This window comes from Hemicordylus capensis, chromosome 5 (assembly GCF_027244095.1).
Source record: "Hemicordylus capensis ecotype Gifberg chromosome 5, rHemCap1.1.pri, whole genome shotgun sequence".
NCBI classification, from domain to species: Eukaryota; Metazoa; Chordata; class Lepidosauria; order Squamata; family Cordylidae; genus Hemicordylus; species Hemicordylus capensis.
Window position 1 is genome coordinate 139,467,618 of NC_069661.1, and position 27,259 is coordinate 139,494,876.

The window sequence follows — 27,259 nt, forward strand, 5'->3', positions numbered from 1 at the left end:
ATGAAGCCGCTCTGGGAAGAGCAGAAGGTTCCAAGTTTCCTCCCTGGCTTCTCCAAGATAGGGCTGAGAGAGATTCCTGCCTGCAACCTTGGAGAAGCCGCTGCCAGTCTGTGAAGACAATACTGAGCTAGATAGACCAATGGTCTGACTCAGTATATGGCAGTTTCCTATGTTCCTATGTTCAAAGCATTTGCATAGCTGAGGCAGGTGCCCCTAGAATTCTGGCACCTCTGACAATTGCATCATCTGCCTCGATGGCTGGACCCACCTCGGACACAATACATTTGCTAATCTAACAGGTGTCACAGGATTCTGTTAAGAGTCATCATATCTATAGTTAACCTTGCTACTTTGTTAGAGAAAACTCTTAAAGTTTTCATTTTACTACAAACTAAAATTCAATTAAGGTAAAGTGTGCCGTCAAGTCAATTTCGACTCATGGTGCCCACAGAGCCTTTGGTTTTCTTTGGTAGAATACAGGATGGGTTTATCATTGCCCCCTCCTGCACAGTATGAGATGACGCAGCATCTTCCGATATCACTGCTGCCCAAAATAGTACTAACAGGGATTCAAACAGGCAACCTTCTGCTTGTGAGTCAAGCATTTCCCTGCTGAGCCACTTAAGGTGACTAATTCAATTAGCACCCACTAAAAGGCTTAGTAACACTTTTAAATTGTAACAACCACCAACATTTTACCTTGAAATGTCTCATTCCATAGTACAAGGAAGTGCCTGTAAAAATACTGCTGTTCATTTGTGCATGTGTGAGATTGTCAAATGCAAAGGAGAGGTGGGAAATGAATCACAATTGCAGAAGTGGAAAATTAGAGATTTTTCTTTTTCCTTTTTTTAAAAAAAGGGTGCACCACATTTCCATCTCCGCTTCATTTTCCAGACCAAATCTTTGTACAAATTGATACTGTAACAGACTGTCCACTATAGTCTCGCTAATTCCCCACACTAGCCCAAAAGTAGCCTTGCAGTATTTAGCTAGTGCTCCAGAACAGTTCTGTTAACAGAAGCCAGGCAGAAGATGCCCTCCAAGATGGGACCTGGGCAGGGGTATATCTAGGGCAGGGCAGGGCAGGCAGGGCACATGCCCCGGGCGCCACTTGAAGGGAGATGTGGTGGCCATTTTGTTTTCAGCAGCCATTTTTTAATTTTAAAAAATGGCTGCTGAAAACTTAATGGCCACCACACTGGCTCAAATAGCCTCTGTGAGGCTCTAGGCCATGCCAGGCCTCGCAGAGGCCATTTGAGCATGCACAGCAGCCATTTTGTTTTCAGCAGCTATTTAAAAATATATATATATTTAAAAATGGCCGCTGCACATGCTCAAATGGTCCCTGCGAGGCCCTAGAGGCCAGCAGGGGGAGGGGGAACCTTTGCAGACCCCCCACGGCCTTTAGGAAGCCCCCCAAAGGGGCTACAGGTAATTTTTTAATTAAAAAATTAATATAATATAAATTACTGTACACATATTTAGTTTGGCACTATGTACAGAGAATCAGGGCTTGTGAATACTGAGCTGACGCTTATGAGCTAGGATTGTATTCATTTGCTCTTACTTTGCTTCTTGTGATAAGTGAGTTAAATGTGATGTCTTAATAATATGGTTATTAATGGTGAATTTGTCTTTGAATCCATGTGAAATCCTTAGTATTAAGGCCCACTGGGAGTTTCTTGCTCTCTTTTTCTCATTTTAACTGTCTTCCTGAAATACTAGATATATTCCAAGCAGTGACACAGTTTACTCTGCATATCCTTTAATTATTTTCAGAGTATCTGGCAAAAGTCACATTCTCCATTTATTTTTAAAACTTATATAATAGTGATGCTACAATGCATAGTAGAGAATTAGACAGGCACTTCTGTTTAGTTTTCCAAGTACACCTCCACATAGTATTTGGGTATTTTATGAGCCCCAGCATACTGAAATTTGTCGTTTTCCAGCATTTTTTGGTCTGGCTACGTCCACTGCTAAATAGTTTTTGAAATATTAAAAGATTAACAAGCTTGACTTGTATTTTTCAGCTGATATTATGGTAAAGTTATCTGAAAGGTGGGTGTCAGATGTTTGGACAGGGGGCACAATTTCAGTGCTTGCCCTAGGCGCTATTTTCCCTAGATACGTCTCTGGACCTGGGGATCAAACTGGAGCTCAACAAGACTTGTGGAAATGTGGCTCATGGCTAGATTAGCAAGGTCCACTCCCACCTACATGCAGGTCACTAAAACAGAAGAAATTAAACATAACACCTGAGGCTGATGGAGGTTCCTATGTGTTAATAATCAGGATGAAACAGGCTGTTTCTTTGCTTAAATCAAAGGGGTTTTTTTTGCCTGTTCTAATGCATTTTGATGCAGAGAGGATGATTCATACTTCCTCTCTCTACTCTTCTGTGACTGCTCTGAGAGGGACAGGGGTGTGTCACCAATAGTGAAATGTGAAAAATAACCCTGAATAAGGAAAACACACATCTCCCAGAGCAGGACAGATATATTTCTCCAGTGTGGATGTGATCTGGCAGAATGGTGAGAAGAGGTGTGAATGTTTCAGCTCTTGCCACGTCTGCATTATGCTAGAAGCAGCCCTCTAGCTAGATACAGTGAGTAAAATGTACTGTGCAGAACACAAAATGTATATTTAGTAATTCATTTTTTTAAAAAAACAACAGACATCTGAAAAAATTTAAGAGAACATCTGCAGCTTGTGATTCCAAAACCTTACTGTAAGTAAAAATGACACACATAAGAAAAAACAGCTGAAAGTATAGCTTTTTTTGGACATCAATCAAACTGGAGGACAACAGGAGATGCAAATGCATTACACTTTAAAAGAAGTAGTAATTATATGGAACAGCTGCATAAATCAAACCAGACAACAAGTGGAATTTGAAGAAGTTGCTTATTAATTAGTGCCTGCAGCAAGTTAAGCAAAAGCATCAGCCAAAGTGAATTCCTGACAGGAGAGGAGGAGGAGGAAATAGCTTGAAATCAAAAAGAAGCTGGGATCATAAAAGCCTTTGGACTTCTTGTGTATATAACTTTGCTGAGAGCACCGCCAAAGGAAACAACATCCCTGCTTCAATAGCCTACATAAGAGAAAATATTCTAGTCAACCGTAATAAATTATTGAGCTGCTCTATGGTGAAATTTATAAAGGCGATCTTCCTAATCGTCTCACCTCTGTGAGATTATTAAGATTATTTGCTTTAAAAGTACCATTTACATTTGTGGTTTACCAGTAACAGCACTTTGTCTCATTAAATCCATCACTGCCTATAATGTTTTCATGCAATGAAGGGGGGAAAAAGGCCAAGCCACAATGGTTTTTAACACCAATTGTGCATTGTTAACAGGATTCACTGTTAAAATTGTTGCTATTATTATTCTATACAGTTTTGTCTACTAGCAACAGAACATTTTCCTAGCATTAAAAAAAAGAGAACAAGATAATCTGTGCCCAAATAGCAGGGGCCTTTAGGCATGGGAAACTGTTTGTTCAGAGGCCTGGTTCAGAAATCATTTGAATCTAGGTTTAACGTCGGGCCATAAACCACCTTGGAGTACATTCACACAATCACACCAATGTCAATAATGCACATTAAACCTAGATTTGAATTATTGTGTGAACTAGGTCAGAGTGTATTACTGAAGTGACTTTTCTGGTACAGCACATTGTTTCAATGCATACATTTGGACATTCTCTGTATCTTTACATTTCTAGGTAAAGATGAACCCAGCCCACAATCAAAGACTACGATACCAAAGCTGCTTCAGTGCTCTCTAGGACACTGTTGACTTCAAGGCTTTTAGTTCAGCCAGAAAACTATGCAATTCCAACCATATTTGTCTGGAACACCCATGTCTGGAACACCCAAGATCAACCAAAGACTCTGCAAAACAATGTTGTAGGCTGGCATCTTTAATATAAGCTAGATCCCGAGTCCATTTGCAGCTCCTTCTGTCCCATTCCTCTGAAGACAGGAGTCTAGAATCCTGGACTAAAAGATGAACTGCCAAGGACCAAGACACTCTGCAAAGGAAGTGCACTGCTGTACCTGTGCTCAATGCAATGTGTGAACAACTGTAAGTGCATACATCAGCTGACATGATCCACAAGTTCTACTGAGGTGGGAGGGTATTCTGGCACTACTGCTGTAATGTTGCTGCAGAGGATAGCAGTTGAACTCTCAGAGTTAACAAAGTTTCTCCCATTTGTTACAATGGGAGAAACTGCAGTAATGTTGATAGCACAACCATGGTCTTCCTCAATGGCACCACTGCTTCCGTGGTGCCAAAATACCCTTCCAGCACCATAGGGCTTGTGTATCATGCCCACAGATTGTACAGAACATGTAAATAGGTTTTAAAATGCCTAATCTAACCACTTCCCACGCACCGCCACTCCCACCTACCTCAATATCACATCCTCCAAACAACTCTTCCCTCTCAAACAGAAATGGTTCAGGCACCATGTGTTACACTGGGGATGGGGAATGACCAAGTTCACTTACAGCCTCATTTTGAGTCGGTTAGGACGACTGTCCACTAAATACACATGATCAGGATGAAGATGAGCCAAGAGCATGCCCAACTGGACATCTTGGCTACTGTGAACCAGACCCTTGGCTACTACATCCCCACTCCATCCAGAGCTCTCTCTACTACAAAGACAGCAGATTCTTTTTTCCCAGGTCTCTGCTACAAAATAGCCTTGTTTGGTAGTATTGTGTGTCTTTAGGCCCAGGGGCTTACAAACTGGAATGTGACACCAGTTTAAAACAAATAATCAGTAAAACAAATTATTATTTTGTTAACCTTTCTAAGAACAGTATATATTTGTATATACACCATTAATGCATTTTATTTTACTTAAAGCAAATAAGCAATTGAAGACTAGCTTCTTATTAAATAAAAGGAAATAAATATATAAAATATAAAGTTAGGAAAGACCTAACTTTTCAACTCGTACTGTTTTTCACATCTTATATGGCTCTTTTAAAACTTCTGTTTATGCTTCTTGAGAGAAATTTTATTTCCCCCCTCAGGTAGCTAGCTTCCCAGTCTTTAAACAGAATCACCAGCTTCTTACTAACTGTCCCTTATAAACTCCACTGTGCCTCTGTCATTCCAATTCTCCCTCTCACTGTCTCTGACTGACACTCTTCTTCAGAATCTTCAGTCCCTCTGCCAATCCTGTTTGAAAAATTCAAGCTATTTACACAGACTACACCCCATATGGTCCATTTCACATTTTCTTTCAGCATCTTTGGGCTAGGGGCACAGGAACCAGAACCCTGCTGAGGACTGACCTATTCACTCATGAAAAACCATTGGGCTGGGGAGGTGGTGACAAGAATAGGATTCCTTGAAGACAAGAGACTGAGTCAGACATTCTGCTGTATGAGTGTTCAGATGTCTCTATGCACACACATTTGTGTGAATGACTGTACCTGTGTTCATTTAAAAGTGAGTCAGGATACAGGACCATTAAATACATGGTACAGATAGGAAATGTACTTATGTACCTGCATTTAGCATAACATGTGAATGACTGTACCTGTGTGGCAGGTTTTAATTGTGCAATTAAATTACAGTGCTGTATCTGTGTATTCTGTACACTCATTGTACAAGTGTTGAACATAATGTATGAATGGGCCTAAGAGTGGCTAGGAGGAATGATGACTTACAATATGATATCTCTGAGCTGGTGGGGCATCACCCTAAATGTTGATCCATATTTAACAATGTGGCACATTCTTCTGTAATCCAAACGGTAGGAGTGGGGTGGAATTTAGCATTAAAAAGTTGTGCCATTGCCCATTCACTGGAAACATTAATCATGTTGTGGCCCTTATTTAATCCCAGTGAGGTGTCTCTCCTCTTCATTCCAAGGTCCATGAACAGCAGGCATCATTTTATAGCAATGGAATTTGCAACAGAAGGAAATGTGAAAGAATGTTGACCAAATAAGCCACATCACCTCTGGAAACAGCCTTTATTTCAACTACGAGTAGAAGATTATTTTAGCTCTTATTGCTGGCTTCCCTCACAAACTTCCCATTACTTATTTAGAGCTATAATTTTCTCACATCAGACAAACAGAATTATGGGGTTAGTTATGGAAAACTTGACTTATAAGTTAGAAAATAATTTTACATCATATGGAAAGTTTCTCCCTCCCCCCCCCCAAAAAAATTATGTTTGGTGTCATTCCAATTTAGGAAGCACACAATTTAGAAATACCTCTAGTTTGATTTTTATGAGCAATAGTTCAAAAAAGAAGAAGGAGGAGGAGGAGGAGGAGGAGAAATCAGAAAAGAGTAGGGCAATAAGAATGAATTTACCAAACTTCTTTAACAGCCCCTCTGAAATGAAAGGAAGGAATTAAAAATGTTGGAAACCATGTTTGCTAAGTTTATTAAAACAAATCAGTCATTGTGGACCAGGTCTGCTGCCATCTGTACAGTTTCATCCTGAGTTCTGTTTCTTGGTCACACCAGAGTATGACAGAATATTATATTTAGATGGAATGTTGGCAATCTATTATTATTTCTCCCCCCAAAGAATGTATATACCACTCTTCAATAAAAATCTTTCCAGGGTAGCTTCTGCAATTGGCTTGTGCTAAATTGGCTACCTATCTAAGAGGGGAAAGAGAATTTCTCTCAAGAAGCATAAACAGAAGTTAAGAAAGAGTCAGATAAGATAGGAAAAGCAGTATGAGTTAGAAAGCTAGGTCTGGATGTGTCCTACCACACCCCGTTTTTATTCCAAGGAGCCTGTCTCCAATTGCTTATTCAGTTTCGGTAAAAAAATATTGTGTATACAAATATATATTGTCTATCAGAAATTGATCATTTATTGCAACATCCACAGGGCATCTATATTCTCCAGAGTCTCTCTCCTTCACAAATATAAGGAAGAGCCTGTCAACAAACAGCCTATCCCTTTTGTGGTATTCTTCCATCCAGCATCTCTAAATGTTCATCTGACTATGTGTGGCCAGCTACCCCTTAGTAGCCAACATGAAACAACTTGGAGAAGCCATCAGCAAGCCTCCTTTTATTGCCTTTCACTAACTTCTACACCTTCCATATGTATAAAAACTATTGGTAAGAGTTGAAATAATATCAACCACCAGCAGTCATGGACCATATTGTGAATGATTGCTGGATCACTTGTAAAACTTATTTTATTAAACAAAAGATCACCAGTAAAGTTCAACAACATAATATATATTAGAGGTGTGCACAAAACTGGATCTGCTGGTTCAGCTCAAATATGGACTGGACCCAACCGGTCTTGGCCCAGTTGAGCCAGACTCAGTTCGAGTTCAAACTGAGCTGTCTCAAACCTATACTGGTAAAGGGCAATCCAGTGAGGATTCCTCTTTACCCATACAGGGGGAGGATGGCTTTTCGAAGTATAGAAGAGACAGGAGGGAAGTAAAAAGTACTTACAAGTTGGGTGGGAGGGTGGGCAGGGTGGGCAGCGCTGCCCCACCAAGGGCCTGGTCCTGGCCTCTGTACAGGCATGGAAGTCACTAAATGCCTTCCATGCATGCACAGAGACCATTTGTGTGACCACGCAAATTGTGCCATTTTATTGACCTCCACACCCCTACAGAGCCCCAACCGGTCTGGGCCACTCAGGGATATGGATGTGCATAAACTGGTTCTGTGCTCCTTTTCTTGAGAGCTTAACCAGTTCGGGAGTCCGGCATTCAAACTGGTTTGGAGGTGGGAGGCCTTTAAGGGCAGGGAGAATGTCCTTACCTGCCCTGCCACTCCACCCCCCCCCCACAGCACTCTCCCCAAAATCATTGCAGTGGGGCTATAGCATACCTCCCTCCTGGGAGAGCATGAACCAATTCGTGCACATCCCTACTCAGGGGGAGGCTGGCAGTGGTGGGGAGAAGCCAGATTCCCCTTTACCAGTATAGCTTTGAGTTGGCTCGGTTCAAACTTAGACCAGCTGAGGCCGGTCCGGTTCGACCCCAAACCCATCGAGCTGAGCCAGCTCGCACAACCCTAATATATATAAAATGCAAGTTAATATGCCACATTCAGTAGCACATTCAACTACAAACAAAAATATACAATTTAGAAACCAAAAATCAGCAATCATGACAAAGAGGCTCCAACAAATATTTGTTGTTTCAAAATATTTTAACTCTGGTGGTTGAGAACCAGCGTGGTGTAGTGGTTAGAGTGTTGGATTAGGACCATGAAGAACAGAATTTGAATCCCCATTCAGTCATAAAACTCATCTGTGTGACTCTGGGCCAGTCACTTATCCTTCAGCCTAACCTACCTCACAGGATTGTTGTGAGGATTATCATGTACACTCCTCCAGGCTTCTTGGAGGAAGAGTAGGATATAAATGTAATCAATTAATCATGAATCTCCCTTACTTGGATATATTGCATAATATTAAGGTATTTTTAAAAAGAAAAAATCTTGAATCTTAAAGTATTGGAAGACATCCAGATTTTAACATCACTGGCCTTATTCTGGAAAACACCTCACCTTCCCCCCTCCCCCAAAAAAAAAATTCTCTTGCAAGTGTCACTCTTCCTGGAATTCTTTCATCCCTAGTGTTCCAAAAATCCTCTTATATGGTCAAGTTATCTCTCATATCAGGGATAATTTGGATGTACTCAACAGGATGAATTGTCTGAATAATTTCGAGGGAGGCAAAATGTATCTCATTAAGGCAAAATATATTTCACTGGGGTGTGGATGAGGTTTCCACACTTTCTTGTTCTGAAGAACAATTCCAAAGATGGACAATCACCTGCTCAACTCCAAAACCTATAGCAGGGTAGCCATGTAAAAGATGTGAATTTGTCTTTTTAGTGCTGTAAAATGCTCATGCCAAAACATTCACTTTCCCCTCCTCCCTCTTTTTACCATACTGACTGATTCTGTGAGACCAGAGTATGATAGATGCATGAGGTAATGAGTGAGTGAGCACTGACAGAGCCAAAACACAGATAACACGGAAAAAGAGACAAAAATACAGGAAGCAAAAATGAGACTGTTAATGGGAGATGTAAAAGTCTATGCACGACTTAGCAGTTTATAAAATATATGTACACTATGTCTAAAGCAAACATGTTTTTTTCCGCCAATAAAATAATAAAGAACTTAATTTGGAAAAGAAAGCACTAGAAAAGTGATGACTTATGAACTGCCTCTTTACAGCCAATCACAGAAAGCCTCAGGATGAAACAGGCCATAAGAGGCAACTAGATAAATTGTTTCAGTTTTACTTGATCTCATATTATTTGTTCAGGGGCCTGAATCCTCTGAGGCCCAGATGTCCTAGATGCTAGAGACAGATAACTTGGTGTTTGTTTGTTTTTAAAACCAGTCTAAATTTATGCTCTGAGCTTTTTCGGTGAGCTGCAAACAATAAATAGCTGAGTTATTAGAAGAAGTCTAGTGTGTGCTTCTGTTCCACATACAATAATGACAACACTTCTGTTGTACTAGCATGGCTCTTGTTATGACCAATATAAAAGAAACCAATATATGAACAATAGTCATGCTCATTGCCATCCTTTGCATATGCCTTGGAGAGTACAAACAGTGGTTTATGAGAAGCATGAATAGTGAATGTTGATGATCTGTACCTTTTGTTTTGTTTGTCAGGTTTCTTTTCAACCATGAAATTCATTTGTGTGAAATACTTACATTTTAATATTGCTGATTTATCCACTGTGTTCTCCACCCTTCATAATTCAATAGGTTGTTCTCATAAACCAAGAATTCTCAGTCTGACTCAGTTTTAAAAGCCACATCCCCACTTCAAGGGCAAAGAACAGCATAAATAAGGGTGAACAGATCCTCTTAGTATCTTATCAAAATGAATCCAGCCCCACCACCCCTGCAAATGCCTTTTTGATTCACAGTTAATTCACATTCTGATGTGAAGTCTGAAAACATTATAAATAGTTTCTAGGCATACTGATCACATCATTGGAACAGCAGGATCTAAAGTTTTCTAACATGCTGGGCCTCTTCCAATGATGCACCCATGGGTAGGTGGTTCCCATTTGCTGACAAATGTATCTCAAGGCCTTGGAGTAAGTTTCAGCCTGAACTCACACCACTGGAGAAAGGGACAGCCTGGAGGTCCTGATCCCTGATGTTTAGGATGTCATCTGTTTTCAGGCCCTAAATGCTCCTGAACATACTAAACTTTATCCACATTATGGGAAATGTAATTCCCATAGGCCAAGAGGCACCCATGGAACAGGTTGTGGTCTCTGTTCTCTGCTACCCCTCCCTTCTCATGTGTGAGAATAAAGTAGCAGTGGGGTGAGTCATTTGTGTGAGTTCAGGCTGAAACTTACTCCAAGCCCTTGATATATATTTGTCAGCAAGTGGGAACCACCTATCCCACACAGCATTGCACTTATGGTGAGGAGAAACAACAGGAAAAAAGTTCCAGCATATGTGAAAAATTCTTTGCAGGTATAAAAAGGAAACAAAAATTTTAAATAATGGTGCCTGTTGCCCTGTTGCTTAAAAACAACAACCCATAGCTGCAGTGAATGTTTCACAGAGGAGCGTTCAAAAATATGCTCTCCCAGTCTGAAGCGATGCAGCACGTTCTGCCTGTTGGAAGTGAAGGACTATATGCTGCCTCTTGTCTCAATGACATAGGAGGACAGACTAGTGAGTCAGAGGCCTTGAGGGTCAAGACATTGGTCATCCCTTCTCTACTGCTCTGATACTATCCCTTTGATATGTAAATTGCTAATCTTAGGGACTTCCTTCCTTCCAACCATTTCCTTCCTCTTCCCCTATTCTTCTCTTCCCTTCCTTCTACCTTGCAACATACAAGCTCCTCTCCCCTCACCATGTGTGCAGAGATGCAGAATCCATCTGCATCCAGCTAGATAGATAGATTAGAGATCCTATCTCTTCACTTTACTATCTAGAATGGAGTTCTCTAATAAATACTACTTATATTGATTTGAAACTATGAACTGGCTACAAGTTACTTTACTCTCAGCATACACGCATGCCTAACTAAATTCTGCTGTGTTGTGCCTCTGTGTACTCTGCTGTAATGAAAAAGGGTTTCTCTTACCAGAGAGAATTCCCAACACTGCCATCACCTTATTCTGGTGCATATGTAAATAAGGCCTTAAAATTACAGTTAAGGGACTCTGCATGATATGTCTATCACTAGACCTTCCTTATAATATTTCATTGCTCCTTTTTTCAGTTTCTAATAAGTAACTAAAGTAAAGGTAAAGTGTGCTGTCGGGTCGATTTCATCTTCTAGCGCCCACAGAACCCTGCTGCCCGATATAGGTGTTTCCCATAGTCTGGGAAACATACCAGTGGGGATTTGAACTGGCAACCTTCTGCTTATTAGGCAAGCATTTTCCTGCTGCGCCACTTAAGGTAGTAAATGTAAAGTGTGCCATAAAGTCAATTTTGACTCCTGGCACCCACAGAGCCTTGTGGTTTTCTTTGGCAGGGTTTACCATTGCCTCCTCCCACGCAGTATGATATGATGCCTTCAGCATCTTCCTATATCACTGCTGCCCAATATAGTAACAGCAGGGATTCAAACCAGCAACCTTCTGCTTGTTAGAATAAGTAACTACAGAGTATATAAAAACTGACTTCAAATAAATGTCTTGTAATTACGCAAGCTATCACAAAAATGAAATAAAAACTTTACTATACATACAGAATATCATAAAATGAGCTCACACAACTATGGAAAACAAAAACAGTATAAAGTATGTATCTGCCTCTTAAGGACTAGAAGTCATGTTATGCTACCAGGGGCACAATCCAGCCACAGTTCAGCATATCTATGGCACATTGGTTTTGGCACATGCATTCGGCCCACTGAAATCAATGTGACTTAAGTTAAAAGGACTTCACTTTGGCTGAATTGTGCCCCTAGTAATATAAAATGACTCTGAACTCACAAGAGTCAGAAACTCATACAGTAGCAAGGTTACCATATATTACTAGACTCAAACCCTGGCAGCAGACTCTGGCCTATAGATATCCATGATGGGAAAAACAGCACAACCCATGCAAATCAATCTCTAACATCTGGCAAGTCTGAACAGACTTGTTTCCTGCTTTGGCTGTTCATGGGATAGCAGACTTGAAAATGAGATCACTCCGATGACCACCTGCTTTTTAATGCCATCCCTCAATGTCCTTAATTGATATAAAACATTAATCCACAAGTCTGAAAGTCCATGAGACACTCTTTATAAAAACCTGTGGGAAAGACAGTTGAAAAGGTGCTTATTAGGCAAACCCCCACAAATGTTATCTAGCCCAGGACATTCTTCAAAGAAATGGTTCTGGATCAGTGAGCAGGGCACAAAAATAATTAAAAAATATGTTCCTGTCTGCATATTTAGCAGCATGTCTGGGCAAATCATCAGGAAGTGGAATGGCTTAAATGCCAGCATGAATGAATGAATGTGCATGTTTTCCAGAACCTTCTGTCACTTTCCCACAACAAACCAATCTAGAAGTTACTGGAGGGAAACCTGGTATAAGCCAGCACTTACCAATGCCTATGGTTGCCAACTTGATTTTAAAAATAGCTGGTAGTCAATGAAGGAAACCACAGGCAGGTTTTGAGTGGTAAAAGGGCAAAGCCTGCGATGATATTTGCACATTAACACAGAGCCTGATGATTACATATACAATTATTCACACAAATACATGTACCTGTGTACTGGCACTTGTGCACACATACAGTGTCCTGTATAATGACCCCATAGATCCTTTAGCAATTCCGTTACACTATTTGGGTATTTTATTTTATTTTTATTTTATTTATTTACATTTTATATCCCGCTCTTCCTCCAAGGAGCCCAGAGTACTTAAGTACTACATACTTAAGTTTCTCCTCACAACAAGCCTGTGAAGTAGGTTAGGCTGAGAGAGAAGTGACTAGCCCAGAGTCACCCAGCAAGTCTCATGGCTGAATGGGGATTTGAACTCGGGTCTCCCCGGTCCTAGTCCAGAACTCTAACCACTACACCACAGTTGTCCAGACTGAAAGACTGGGTGACAAGTCACTGCAAAGATTATTATAGTTCGTATTATAAAGTTATACAAGGTAGCAAACATAATGAATACTATGTCAATTAATAATTATGCACAGATAAAGCATCCATTTCAAGATTATTTGCCTCAATTATTTTGTTTTTATATATCTCATATTTATGTTCTTAAAAAACCAATAAAAGTATTTGGATTTTTAAAAATACTGTAGATGGTTGGTTTTTTAAAATTGTTATTCACCCAGAGCTTTCAATACTGTGGGTTTGATATTTAAGATAACACCATGGTTCTACCAAATGATAGTTTCATGAGGAACTGTGGGTAACATACTGAAAAATGTGTACACGTTAAATTTCAGGCAATAGGCACAAGTTAAAAGTTATCACTATGCAGCCAAAGACAGACAAAACAAAGCATTCTCATGTGTGCTTTAATAATCAAGGCAGTAATAAATGCTCTAGCTGTCCTTATTCTGCAGCACTCTGCTGCAATATAAATTCATGCTCTATGAAGTGCACATCTGGGAGTCAGGACTGAAAAGAAACCTCAGCTCTTATTAAGAAAAACTTGCTGAGCCTAATTGTGTTAAGATTTAATTGAGAATACATTTGCTCCTATGGATGGGATATATCACAGTGAGGTTCTAGCAACAGATCACTGAGCATATTAAAGGGAGTGAACGTACAGTACTATAAATCCTGTCATTTGGAAATGATGCTTTTTGTACAGCAGTGTGTAGACAGTAATACTTGGCTTTGATTATCTGGAGAAATATACATTGACATACTGGGGTCTGAAGATAGCATTAACAGTGCTAACATCTCTACATTACTGTGTAAACTGCCCTAAGCCATTTTTGGAAGGGTGGTATAGAAATTGAAATATTATTATTAATAACAACAACAACAACAATAATACGTGACTGTGCTATGAATGCTATGTTATCATGCTCCATGTCAGACTCGTCTGATAAGACAGCTAATTCTTGTGCAAAAACAATACAAGATCCAGTCTCCTTAGATTTTAGTAAAGCCCTGGCTGGCAACTAGTTTTAAACAGAGACCACTATATATGAAATGAGCAAAACACATTACTGAATGTGATCAAGTGACTGATTCACTCCCATATGAGTTGAGAAGAGCAACACAGCTGTTGGCAGAGCCATTTCCTTCTGAACTCTATCTGCCTGTCCACACACAAGACTGATCAGCTAAGAATCACAGGAGATGGCTTTGCCAAAGCAATGCTCACACTGGGGAGAGGCAATTAAATTGTCCTTTGCCTCTATCCTGACTCCACTTGAGGTGCGTGGGGACAGAATGGGTCCTTGAGATAAGGGGTAATGCTGGTAGTTAAACTGGAAGTCCTTGGATTCTCAAGCTCCACTGCCTATTCCTATAGTAAAGTATGTATGATCTGTTTATTTATTTGAAATATTTATCAAAATATTTAGATAAATATATCACCCCTCCATTACACTACTGCTTGGGGCGGCTCACAACATTTACAAAATAGTTACAATGTAAAACCAGACTAATAAAATTAACCAAATTAAGCTAAACAAGTTAAATATCCAAGCTAAAACCACAATTAGAACTACAGATTTTAAAATTTCAAATTAAAACTAAAAACTAAGAATTGTAAAAACTAAAGAACCTACCAGATATAAGGGGCAGGTGAAACATTAAAAACCCTCTTTAAAAAGATGTCTTTTTAGGGTTTTTTAAAAACACACTGAGGGAGGGAGCATGGGAAAGCTCTACAGAGAAGGCATTCCATAGCCGAGGGGTCACAACTGAAAAGGGCCTGTCTCTAGTCCCTGCCAACTGGATCTCTCAGCAGGGCTTGTGATGATGAGCAGAGGGCCCTGGCAGGTTCATAAGGTCAAATGTGATCTGATAAATACTCTGGCCCCAAGCCATGGAGAGCTTTAATGGTCAAGACCAGCACCTTGAATCCAGCGCGGAAGCGGACTGGTAACCAGTGAAGCTGCCGCAGGATGAGTGTGATACTCTTGTAGTGACTTGAACCCACGAGCATCCTTGCGGCAACATTCTGCACCAGCTGAAGCTTCCAAACTGTCTTCAAGGGCAGCCCCATGTAGAGTACATTGCAGTAGTCCAATCTGGATGTTACCAGATCATGAGTGACTGAGGTCAGCTCTGACTTTTCCAAGTAAGGTTGCAGCTGGCAAAGCAGCCATGGCTGGTAAAAGGAACTTCTACACACAACCGCCACCTGAGCCTCCAAGGACAGCACCAGGTCCTTGGAGTAACTGATATAAACTGATGCAGTAAAGTAACTGATAAAGTATTTATACTGTGAATATCAAAATAGAAAAGTAGAAACAAGCACTGTACATTTATTTATTTATTTTATTGTTAAATTTATATACCACCTTTCATTAAAAACAGTCCCAAGGCAGTAACCTCCATCTGCTGGTAACCTCCATACTGGCTTACTGCAATGCGCTCTGTGTGGGGCTGCCCCTCTCTGTAGTCTGGAAACTACAGTTAGTCCAGAATGTGGTAGCTAGGTTGGTCTCCGGGTCATCTGAGAGAGCATATAACTCCTGTATTGAAGGAACTACACTGACTGCCGATATGTTTCCGGGCAAAATACAAGGCGTTGGTTATAACCTATAAAGCCCTAAACAGCTTGGTCCCTGGGTATTTAAGAGAACGTTTTCTTCGTCATGAACCCCACCGCCCACTGAGATCATCTGGAGAGGTCTGTCTGCATTTGCCACCAGATCGTCTGGTGGCCACGCAGGGACGGGCCTTCTCTGCTGCTGCCCCAAGGCTTTGGAATGCGCTCCCTAGGGAAATAAGAGCCTCACCATCTCTGACAGATTTTAAAAAGTCTTTAAAGACATATCTGTTCACCCAGGCTTTTAATTAATATTGTTGTAAAGGTTTAAATGCTGTTTTAAAATATTGTTTTAGAAATTTTAAATTGCTGTAATGTGTTCTAAACTTTTTGTTTTTGTTTTAACTAATGTTTTACTTTCTGTTTTTATTTTGTTGTAAACAATCCAGAGACATTAGTTTTGGGTGGTATAAAAATATGTTAAATAAAAAATAATAATAAATTTAAACAGGCACTTTGTATAGAAATCTCTCAACTTTCATCTTGTGTGCCTAATCCTACTTGGCGGGGGTGGGGGGGCAAACAAAAGGCATTAACTGCATTTTATTTTATATTATTGGGAACATTCTATATTCTCCCAAGCAGAATAAGAAATACCAGTTACTGTAGATAACCGGCTGATAACGTCTTTTTCTCTGTATATAAAAGCAAAATATCAGAAATGCCATTTGTCATGACAAATTATGCATGTTAGTCTGATTGTGAATGTTGAAAGAATTTCCTAACATTTATTCCCTTGGTGATAAGCAGAATGAAAAATGACAGAAATTAGCATGTAGGGGTTTGTTTGGTTTTTTGGTTGCTGTTTTAAAAAGAAGCTATGTTTTACAGCATGCATCAAAATACAAAGCTTCTATCAAAGAGTAAAATGTAGAATATTTTTTAACTTCAAGCAAAGAAATCACAGCATCCTGAAATTGCAAGAGCTGCAGAAGATGGAAAAATTGAGAGAAGATGTGAAGATGCAAAATCCACCGAGTCATCAGAACAAACTTGTTAAATCATTTAACCATTTACCTGAAGTTTCAAGCCTTAAGTTCTGTTCATTCTCAGACCAGCTAACTGCCTGCCACCCACATTATTGTAAATGATTATCCAATCTGTCAGGCTGGAAATGTTTAAGAAAAATGGGCAGGCATGGCTCTAAACACAAAAGCCACAGGGGCAGCTGTACAGTATGAAATGGCCTTCTGAGGGGATCAATGAAATATAGCACTGTTCAGAAAACTTCCATGGGGTGGCCATATTAGTTTTTTGTGGTGGTGGGGGAGAGCAGCAAAGAGAATTGTGGCACTTAAGGACTAAGGCTGATTGAGAACACATGACTGAAGTAACATACTATAGTTTAGCCTTATTCTCACTAAATAGGGATTCAAACTTCAGGTGAGGGCCCACGTGCCTATATGCTCTGACATACTAAATATTTCCCTCCACACAGTGCACTAGATGTAAGAAAGAAGGGTTCTAGCACTGGTTTTTGACAACTCTACATTCTTTCCTGTCTTGTGGACAGAAGTATACAACCATCTTTCCCACCCTTTACTTTACTTCATGCCAAGGGTTCCAAACCTGTGATATTCCAGATTGATTGATTGATTGATTGATTGATTGATTGATTTTAACATATTTTTATACCACCAAAAACTTACATCTCTGGGCGGTTTACAACAAAAACAGAAAAGTTAAAACTTTAGTTAAAATAGATAAATGACAACAAAGAAATTAAAACATTAGTTAAAATAAATGACAACAAAAAGTTAAAACAATACAACAATTTAAAACCTTAAAACAATATTTTAAAAACAATGTTAAAACTATTAAAACAGTATTTAATTAAAAGCCTGGGTGAACAAATGTGTCTTTAAATATTTTTTTAAAAATTGTCAAAGATGGGGAGGCTATTATTTCAGCAGGGAGCACGTTCCAAAGGACTGGGGCAGCAACTGAGAAGGCCCATCCTCGAGTAGCCAACAGACGAGAGGGTGGCAAATGCAGACAGGTGATGGGGTTCATGACGAAGACGACGTTCTCTTAAATACCCAGGGACCAAGCTGTTTAGGCCAGGGGCAGAGCTACCACTGGGTGAACGGGTTCAAAGAACCCGGGCCATGCCCAATCAGGGGCCGCGCTTTGCGGCCCTGACACACCCCTCGTGTCTGACATCAGAGGTGAGGGTGGTAGTTTAGCTCCCGAGTGGGGGCCGCGCGGCCCCTTCGGGAGCTAAACTAAGGCTGGCGCTGCATTCACAGCACCAGCCAGGAGCGGCTCTTCGCTCCTGGGCTCCTTTGTTTAACTGCCGGAGGGGCTGCGTGGCCCCTACAGTAGTTAAACTGAAACTCCCAAATGGAGCCTCAAGGCTCCGTTCAGGAGCCAGACCACGGCCCCCGTGTCTGACATCAGATGCGGGGGCATGGCTAGCCCTGCGTCTGACATCATACGTGGGGGCTGGGGTTAGTGGGGACGGCTGCCACGGCCACACACAGGCCACCGGCAGCCCTGCTCCGCTGCTGGTTTAGGGCTTTATAGGTTATAAATAGCACCTTTATTTTGCCCAGAAACTTATCGGCAGCCAGTGTAGCTCATTCAATACAGGAGTAATATGGTCTCTCTGAGACGACCCGGAGACCAACCTGGCTGCCGCATTCTGAAGCAGCTGTAGTTTCTGGACTACATACAAAGGCAGTCCCACATAGAGCGCATTACAGTAATCCGGTCTGGAGGTTACCAGCATACGTACCACTTTTCTGAGGTCGTTTATCTCAAGAAACTGATGCAGATGGCAAATCAGCCAAAGCTGATAAAAGGCACCTCTGGCCACTGCCTCAACTTGGGACACCAGGGAGAGGCTCAGATCCAGAAGCACCCCCAGACTGTGCACTTGTTCCTTCTGGGGAAGTGTGACCCCATACAGAGCAGGCAGATCAAAATCATCTCCTGAGTTTAGACCCCGCACAAAGAGAATCATCTCCTGAGTTTACACCCCGCACAAAAAGTACCTCAGTCTTTTCTGGATTTAGTCTCTGTTTGTTATCCCTCATCTAGCCCATCACTGCCTCCAGGCAGGCATTTAGGGAAGTTATGCCTTCTCCCAATGAGGTTGACATGGAGAAATAGATTTGAGTGTCATCCGCATACTGATTGCACCCTGCACCAAATATCCTGATGATCTCTCCCCGTGGTTTCATGTAGATGTTAAACAACATTGGAGATAATACTCAGCCCTGAGGGACACCATACAAATGTTTAGATTTTGAAGAACAACTGTCTCCAAGGGACACCATCTCGAACCTGCCTGAAAGGTAGGAGCGGAACCACCTCAAAGCAGTGCCCCCCACTCCCAACCCCCTCAGACACTCCAGAAGGATACTATGATCAGTATTGAAAGCCGCCTAGAGGTCCACAAGGACCAACAGAGTCATATTTCCTCTGTCAAATTCCAATTGGAAATCATCGACCATGGCAGTCTCTACCCCATAGCCCGTCCGAAAGCCAGTCTGAAACGGTTCTAGATAATCAGTTTCCTCCAAGCGTGTCAAGCTGGGAGGCCATGACCCTCTCAATTATCTTGCCCAACCATGGAAGGTTGGAGACAGGACTGTAGTTACTCAACTCTGAGGTATCCAAGGCAGGCTTCTTTAGAAGTGGTCTAATAATTGCCTCCTTAACACAAGGAGGCATCCTGCCCTCCCTCAGGGAAGCGTTTATTATATTACCAAACTCCCAGCTACTTATTATTGTGACTGAGAATGATGGAAGTTGTAGAGACAGTTCCAACAACATACAGAACCGTGGTCCAGTGCCTTCCCCCACTCTCGAGTCCGAGTTTATATCTACTGCAGTCAGCAAGACAGCAGAGGCATGTGGGAGCTGGCTATCTGGGCTTCCTTGTGTCCTGAAGGACAACTGGCAGCCAAAAGGAGGTGGAGCAAATGAGGAGCTTCGTCCCTCAACTCCAGTTTGAGTCAAGGCAGACTCCAATCCCTGGATTGGATGTAATGGAGATGCTGCCGAAATGCAATTATTGGCGGCATGACTCAATATAAACCGAAGATAACAATTGCAATTGGGAGAGGGAAACTGTGGGTCCATTTTTGTTTTTTAGAACTCTAATTCCTGGTTCAAATGCTCAGGTTTGGAAACCAGAGGTGAAGGGACCTCCTTCCCATTATGTGTGAATGCATCTGTAGCACCCCAACATCTGAAGTACCATAATTTTGGGTAGAAACGGTGCATCGGCATGAATGCCACAATAAGGAAAAAGGGCTGAAAATTTTCAGAAAGCCAGCAGAAATGCTTCCTCAGCATAAACACCGAAAGTTAGCGGGGGACATCATGCATTATTTTTTTGGTTGTGTTGAATGCGTAAAATTTTACTACCATACAGCTAAGTATAAAATTTTACTACAGATAAGCATCACAACATGAATCACTAGTAACCCATATCCTCATCAGTCTTAACACAATCAATGCAAAGGAAATGCATCCAATGAAAGGAAATTAAGACATAAATGCTGAACATTTTTTTTTAATTTTAACACATCACATTGCAGAAGTAATTTCCCATTACACTTCATAGGAAACCTTTTATTTATTTTTAAGCACATTACATTATAAACTTCAAACTGCACTTCAAAGGAAACATTGGTTGCTTTTTTGCACATCGCATTCCAAAAATTAACTACTGCACTTCAAAGGGAACCTTCGAAGCCCAAATTATCGCTCTCTGAAATAAAAAGGTTTAACAAATTCTCATTCAATTTTTCAGGATAGTCTGCATCCTCGTCGTTTTCATCCTTTTGTGAAATGTTAGTTGCATCGCTTTCAGCATTTTCAGATTGTATAATTCCAGCTTCTGTGAAATCAGAAATCACTGAAGAACCTTTAACAGCTTTCCATGCTTCTAAAACCCATTCTGCGACCTCGACGTAAGTTGCTTTGCACATTTTCCCGCCCTTTGTGAATGTATGCAGGACTTTCCTCATCCAGTTTTCCCAACGCCTTCACATTTCACATTTAAATGCCTTTTTCTTGGATAAGTCTAAGGGCTGCAAGATTTTGGTCAAACCACCAGGATACACAGCTAGCCTTTTTGCATTCTTTTTTAACTGAATCCAATAAGTGTGCATGCATCAAGTGTGCATGCATCAGTGGAACTTCATCCATATTTATTGTGATTGCACAAATTTCCCCCCACTCAAAAGCATTTGCAACAAACTTTTAAAACATTGATCACCCCCCCCCGCCACATCAGACCTTCGGCAACTGCTGTCCCATTGTTATTTTAGTGCACACAGATAAATTTTTTGCCTCAAATCTATAGCACCAACACGGGCTACCTTTAAAGTCAGTTATTCCCATTTGTTGTGCCATTAATTTTGCTTGTAGGGGGATTTTCACAGTAGAGACTGACAGTCCTTTTTCTCTCTGCTCTTTAATCTACTCCTTGAGGTTATTCTCCAAATCAGGCCAGGTTGCAACACTTCTCCTTGCACGCTTTGATTTTGGCATACTTGCCAGGTCATCTTTTTCTGATTTCCACCTATGAATGCAGCATTCATCCACTTCAAATTCACGGGCTACAGCTCTATTTCCAATCTGTTCTGCTCTTAGCACCACTGTTAGCTTGAAACTAGCAGAGTAGCACTTATGCAATTTGGGTGCTATTTCCTCACCATGAAATCGGCGCCAGATAACCTGACCGGAAATCTCACGTAAACGCCGCGTCAGTGGAAGCACTCTTGTGGCTTTCCCCAAATTCACATGTAAATGCCACATTGCCGTAAATGTCACAGGCGACAAAAACAACTCTTTAAAATGTACCCACCATGGTGTTTCTACCCAATATTATGGTACCACAGGCTGGGAACCCCTGCTTTATGCATTTGTACCTAAAGCCCTTTTCAGACATACATTATTGCTATCCACGTAAGGAATGTGGTGAGAAGGTGGCGTTGTAGCAACAGGCAATTTCAGAAACACAAGCCCAAAGTCCCCTTGGGTGCCTGTGTGAGTCTTTTGATTCCAGACACAACATAGATATAGAATAGCATCACAAACGTGCAGGACAAGTTGTTGCATGGAAGAAACACCAAAGGAAAATAAAATAAAAAATAGCATGTAGATAGAGCTTAAAGATTCAAGGAATGCAAAATACTATTAAAAAAGCATGTGGGGAACAATACTGGAACAATATATAAATAAGACAGGATATGTTTGTTTGGGTTAGTCGCAATTTGTGAATGCAGACTGAGACTTTCAATACTCAGTGGCTGGTAATTAAACTGGCTACTATTTAACTTCATTATCAACTGTGAAAATATTAGAATTCCAATATACCAGCTAGCTTATCAAGTCAACTGGGCAGGACAAATTGGAGAACTCTAGACTTCATTAGTAATCCATATTATTCTATGTAGCCAAGTCAGTACCTTGGGATTTCCTCCCTGGAGCAATTAATATTTACTGAGGAAACAAAATTAGAGAGTTCGTTTTCCAAAACTTCACAATGCTTACCTTACAAACTCTGCCAACTCGGGAAAGGATTGCTTTGTCTGATGTGCTGCTGTCTTGAGAAACTTCTCGAAAAAAGAAATATATTTTGTCGTCATCTGGATTATATGTATCTGGGATAGGGAAGATTCCGATAAATTTTGCTCCTACAAGACACCCAAAATAACAAAAAATGTAACAACATTTAACTGGATTTTAGCCTTGCAGGAAGATTCAGAACGCTGGATCCAGTACAGATGTAATTATTCCTAACCCTTTCCCTGATCCTGTGAACCCATGGTTAGAGGATTGGAAGCATTACATCTGCATTGACCCACTGACTCAAAATATAACTACTGAAAATATAATTTGTGTACAAACATATTACAAGATGGATAAGTATTTTCAGATGCTATAATGTAAGAAAGGGCAGGAATGAATGGAGATGACATAATTATATTGGTAACCACCAAGATTGTTTCATCATTTAAACCCAAATCAAACATTGCCTTCCAACATACATGCAGCTCTGAAGTGGGTCACAAGTTACTCAACCTCTTCGACCTTGCCACTCACATGGCAAGGAAATGCTGTAACTGTGATGGCAGGCGCTTCCATGGTCAGCAGTCTGGAAGTGTCTGTCATCATAGTTACACCCTTCCCTATGCAGACAACCGCTGCTGAAACTGTGAGCGGCAAGGTTGTGGGGTGAGTGACACACTGGGGCAGGACTTCTGACTCACTTTACTGTAAGTATGTTGGTTCTGTAAGTTGGTGACACTTTTTTTAAAAAGTCTGAATAGGGCTTTATTCTTGCTACCATATAGAGCAGGGAACTTGCTAATGTAGAATCATATGTGCAAAAGCCAGATTCCTCCCCTTTTCTTAAGGGAAAGACTGAATGAATCAAATTGTATGTATGTAGTTTTACTGTTATTTGTTGTCTTGCACATGTTGTGGACGTGGCAGCTCCAGTAAGCATATAAGCTTCCTGGTGGGCCACTGTGTGAAACAGGATGCTGGACTAGATGGGCCTTGGGCCCGATCCAGCAGGGCTGTTCTTATGTTCACTTCTGAGAGGGTGAACTGCTCAATCAAGACAACTCTTCTCGAAGTATTTAAGAAAAATGTCCTAGAAGAGCGTTTCTTAAACCTCTGAAAGCTGAGGCATGCTTTTCTGCTGAATCAAGTTTCACTCTTACACCCCAGAAGGCTTATGGTTTGACTACCCTTCTAGAAAGCATTAAAAGTAAAATAATTACCCTTTTAGAAATGGTAAAAATAAGCCACAGCCTGCATCTATAAGAATCAGAAGTATATTTGTGCCCATGCAGAGATGCAGTGGGAAACCTCCTCTGAAACTGGGCAATTCCGCTGTTTCTAAATCAGGAGATTCCAGGCCAATCCTACAGGATTGGCAACTCTAACCGCACACTTCCAGTGAAGAATGACAGGAAGGAGGCACTGGCAGAACAGTTAATCATGCAGAGACAAGCAGGCAGCATTTTCTATGAATCAGGTTCACAGGAGCTTTGAATTATGTTATGAATTTATTTCTCAAAAGGACCACAACAGTTCTCTTGCAGAAAATATTGGGAAAAACTACCCAGAAGTTTGCTTCTTCCTGTAATTTTACATTTCCTCCACTATTCGTCTATATGCACATATTTATTCATATCATTATATCTCAGGTTTCAATGTAAAGGTCCCTAAATAGGTTAACTTATGTAAAAGAAAACACAACTCAATTTAATAAAATCAAATACTATAATCAAATTAAGCTACTTAGAAGCAGGAGAGGACATTAGCAGGAGATAACATTACATGACATATATCCCAGTAACTTGCACCATTTCCTCAGAGTCATCAAATTAGCATTTAATTAATTTGAAGTAGGCAAAATGTCCAAGATGTTCTGTCTTCAGTTCCACAAAGATGAAATCCAGAATCATTCACAAGGGTACTATTAAATAAGCTTAACTGCATCACTAACGTTGCTTATATTGTTCCCGCTAACTAAGCTGCTGTTTCTTATTTTTCTCTCCTTTCCCATGCCATCATGCTCCCTTAAGTAGTCAGCATGCTCATGATTGTACCATATTTCAACTTCCAGGGAAGCAGCTGAAATGCAACTGAGGTCTGCCACTGATGGTTCTTGTTTCTTTCCCTCAGCAAGATAATAGCATCTTTTTGAAGCTACCTTATACCAAGTCAGACCATGGGTCCATCTAGCCCAATGCTGTCTACTTGGATTGGCTATGGTTCTGTGCTGTCTCAGGAAAAGGTATTCCTAGACTTGCTAGCTGAGGTCCTCTTTACTACATATGATGTGGACTGAACCTGGGATCTTGTACATGCAAAAAAAAATCTGTACCACTAAGTTATGACTGTCCCTCTGGAGAAAAAATAATAATTCAGCTCTCAGCATATGCTAAGTGAAACATGCCTCATTCCTGCAAGTAATGTAATACTAATTACTTAAGTGTGCACAGTTTCTTATGTGTGGCCAAATAAACCAATGGTTGGTTAAATCTTTTCTGTGATTTGACTGTAATATTACAATCAACCAACTTCTGAACTCTGGAATACATGGAAAATACGAACAGTATGCCATGTTAATAGCATATTTTCAGTTAGTGGAAAACGTTCTGGAATATCTTCAGACTTTAATATCTGGAATATCTTCAGAACTTGGAAATTCTAAAAACATTCAATGAGGCATTCTTGTTCTGTACATTTTCGGACACGCTAATAATGGTCATTCACAGGACTAGAAGAGCAGGTTAGGGTGTCAGAAGACTTGAGTTGACATACCCATTCAACTTAGAAGGAAAAGACTGAGTGACCCATGGTCACTGTTCTTTTTAAGTATTTGTAATCTATCTCACAGAGGATAACCCCCATATAGGCCACCCTGAGCTCCTATTCAGTTTTCCCTTTAGTTCCAGGTAGAGACACACAGGTTTCCATCAGTGTTCCCTCTAAGGTGCACGCACATGCTTGCACTCACAAGTTTTTTGTTGTCCACTGAGTCAATTTTAGATCCCGCTCAGGTGGAATCAGGAAGGCCCCACTCTGAATGCATGTGCACACACACTGCCTTGATACTCCCTCTCAGAATCAAACTCGATCCACAGAGAGATGAAAAAAATGAGAGAGAACACTGGTATCCAACTTGGCTTCTCCCTTCCTCAGCCTTTTATCAGTGGCTCGCAAATTGTGCCCAAACCCCATTCATCTTTTCTTGCTCACAAGCTGTTATCCAATGCTTGGATCTTTCCCTTACTCAAGAGCAGCCATAGCTTCTTGGGGGTAATGACCAGGCATCTACTTTGCCTTTGCAACAAAGCCATCACCTGGTAATTGCTTTCCGATGCTCCATTCCAGAAGCACAGCCAGCAGTCTTCCTTGAACACATTGGCTCCCTCCCACGCCTCTTCCAGATCCCCAGCTAATGCAGGACATGCTTCAGCACAGCCCTTTCCATTGCTTTTAATCAGGTTTCTGCTGGATCAGAACTCTGAGGGCCCCTTCACTTGTTGTGGTTTGAGAAGATATGTGACAGAGCATCAGTGACCAGACAGGCATTAAGAGGCCATCAGAATAGATGAGTTTTCTCTTTCTAACATATCTTGCTGAGGACTGCTAGATGCACAACCATCTTTTTGTTCATTGCAGGGAAGTCAACATATTTTTATGGTCAGGAGATATTTGCTTTGCAATTCATCTTTCACAGCCACATAGTAACCTTGAATTATGAAATGTTATGCACTCAGTGCAAGAAACAATTAATGGCCACCCCCACTTACCTCCCTCCGCCCAATATCCAGATGAAGGTTTGCTTATAAAATTGTCCTAAACTTTGCTGTGTGTGGCTTTGGGTACTGTTTCACTGAATGCATATATGGTAATTTTAGGGATAGGGTTCACTAATTTAAAAGGGGGGGGGGTTAATAGGAAAGAAAACACAGTACTTCCATTCAGGAAACTTTTTAAATGCTCCCATCGTGACTTTTAAGCTGCTTTTCATAAGCATAAAATGTGCTTTTATTCTCCAAAAAGAGATGCCCTGCTTCTTAAGAAGGACATTTCAAACTCAGTGTTTCAATTCAGAGTGTTAGGGGAACTGTTTTTTAAATCACAAATGATGGATTAAAAGATACATATTATTTCCACAATACCAACATTAACTACAGTTTGACTGCTAGATGAATACTGCTTTTCCACTCCATAGTTTTGGACATAAACCTTACAAAGAGTTTATCAGATATTGACTTACATACAGAGCAGTACCCTGCCAATTTAAGAGGAGGGCATGCACACTGGTTCCAAGCAAGCCCATTCATCATGCCAGATGCCAGCCTGGAGAGGCTCCATGGCTCTTGAATTATATCAGCTCTGAAGTGACCATTTCCGCATCATTCGTAACATAAGCCACACTTTTTAAGGAACTGCGGACATAAATCAGATGTGCATCCAAATGCACAACTAAATGTGGATACATCCCTATTTTTTACACTGCCCCCCATTAGCTTGCCCAAGTATTTGCCTATCCATCTGCTGATAACTCTTTTCCATGGGCAGAAGATTAACCAGATAGAATTTAAGCCAGCCCAGCTGCCTGCACCCAATGAAATGACAATATCCAAGCTAGAAATCAAACCTGTCCAATTACTGTGGCATCTTCTTTTTCTGCTGATTTTGAAATTACAGGAGTCACTAATGCATATCTACAAAACAAAATATGTGATTGTACTGGCAAGTCAGGTCTATGATGTAAAATTAAATTTCAGAATACACTGTTGCTGTTGGAACAGGACTAGAACTAACAGGTTGAAATTACAAGGAAACAGGTTTAGACATTAGAAAGACTTTCCCTGTTTGACAGGGGAAGTGTCTACATCAAGCAGTGGCAGGTTCTTCTTCACTGGAGGTTTTCAAACACAGGCTGGGCCGTTGTCTGTCAGGGATGCTCCTGCCCTGGGCAGGGGGTTGGACTACAATACCTCAAAGATCCCTTCCAACTCTAAAATTTGGTTATTC

The 27,259-nt window shown here is 40.8% G+C and overlaps 1 protein-coding gene across 7 annotated transcripts in view; it reads right to left on the reverse strand.

The window, feature by feature from the left end:
* SEMA3D (semaphorin 3D) overlaps nucleotides 1–27,259 on the reverse strand; it is a 413,180-nt gene that overhangs the window by 163,233 nt on the left and 222,688 nt on the right. For all 7 annotated transcript variants that reach the window (XM_053254951.1, XM_053254948.1, XM_053254950.1 and 4 more), the window contains exon 8: nucleotides 22,241–22,383. In XM_053254951.1, coding sequence (XP_053110926.1) covers nucleotides 22,241–22,383 — 143 coding nt within the window. The remainder of the gene's footprint in view (nucleotides 1–22,240; nucleotides 22,384–27,259) is intronic.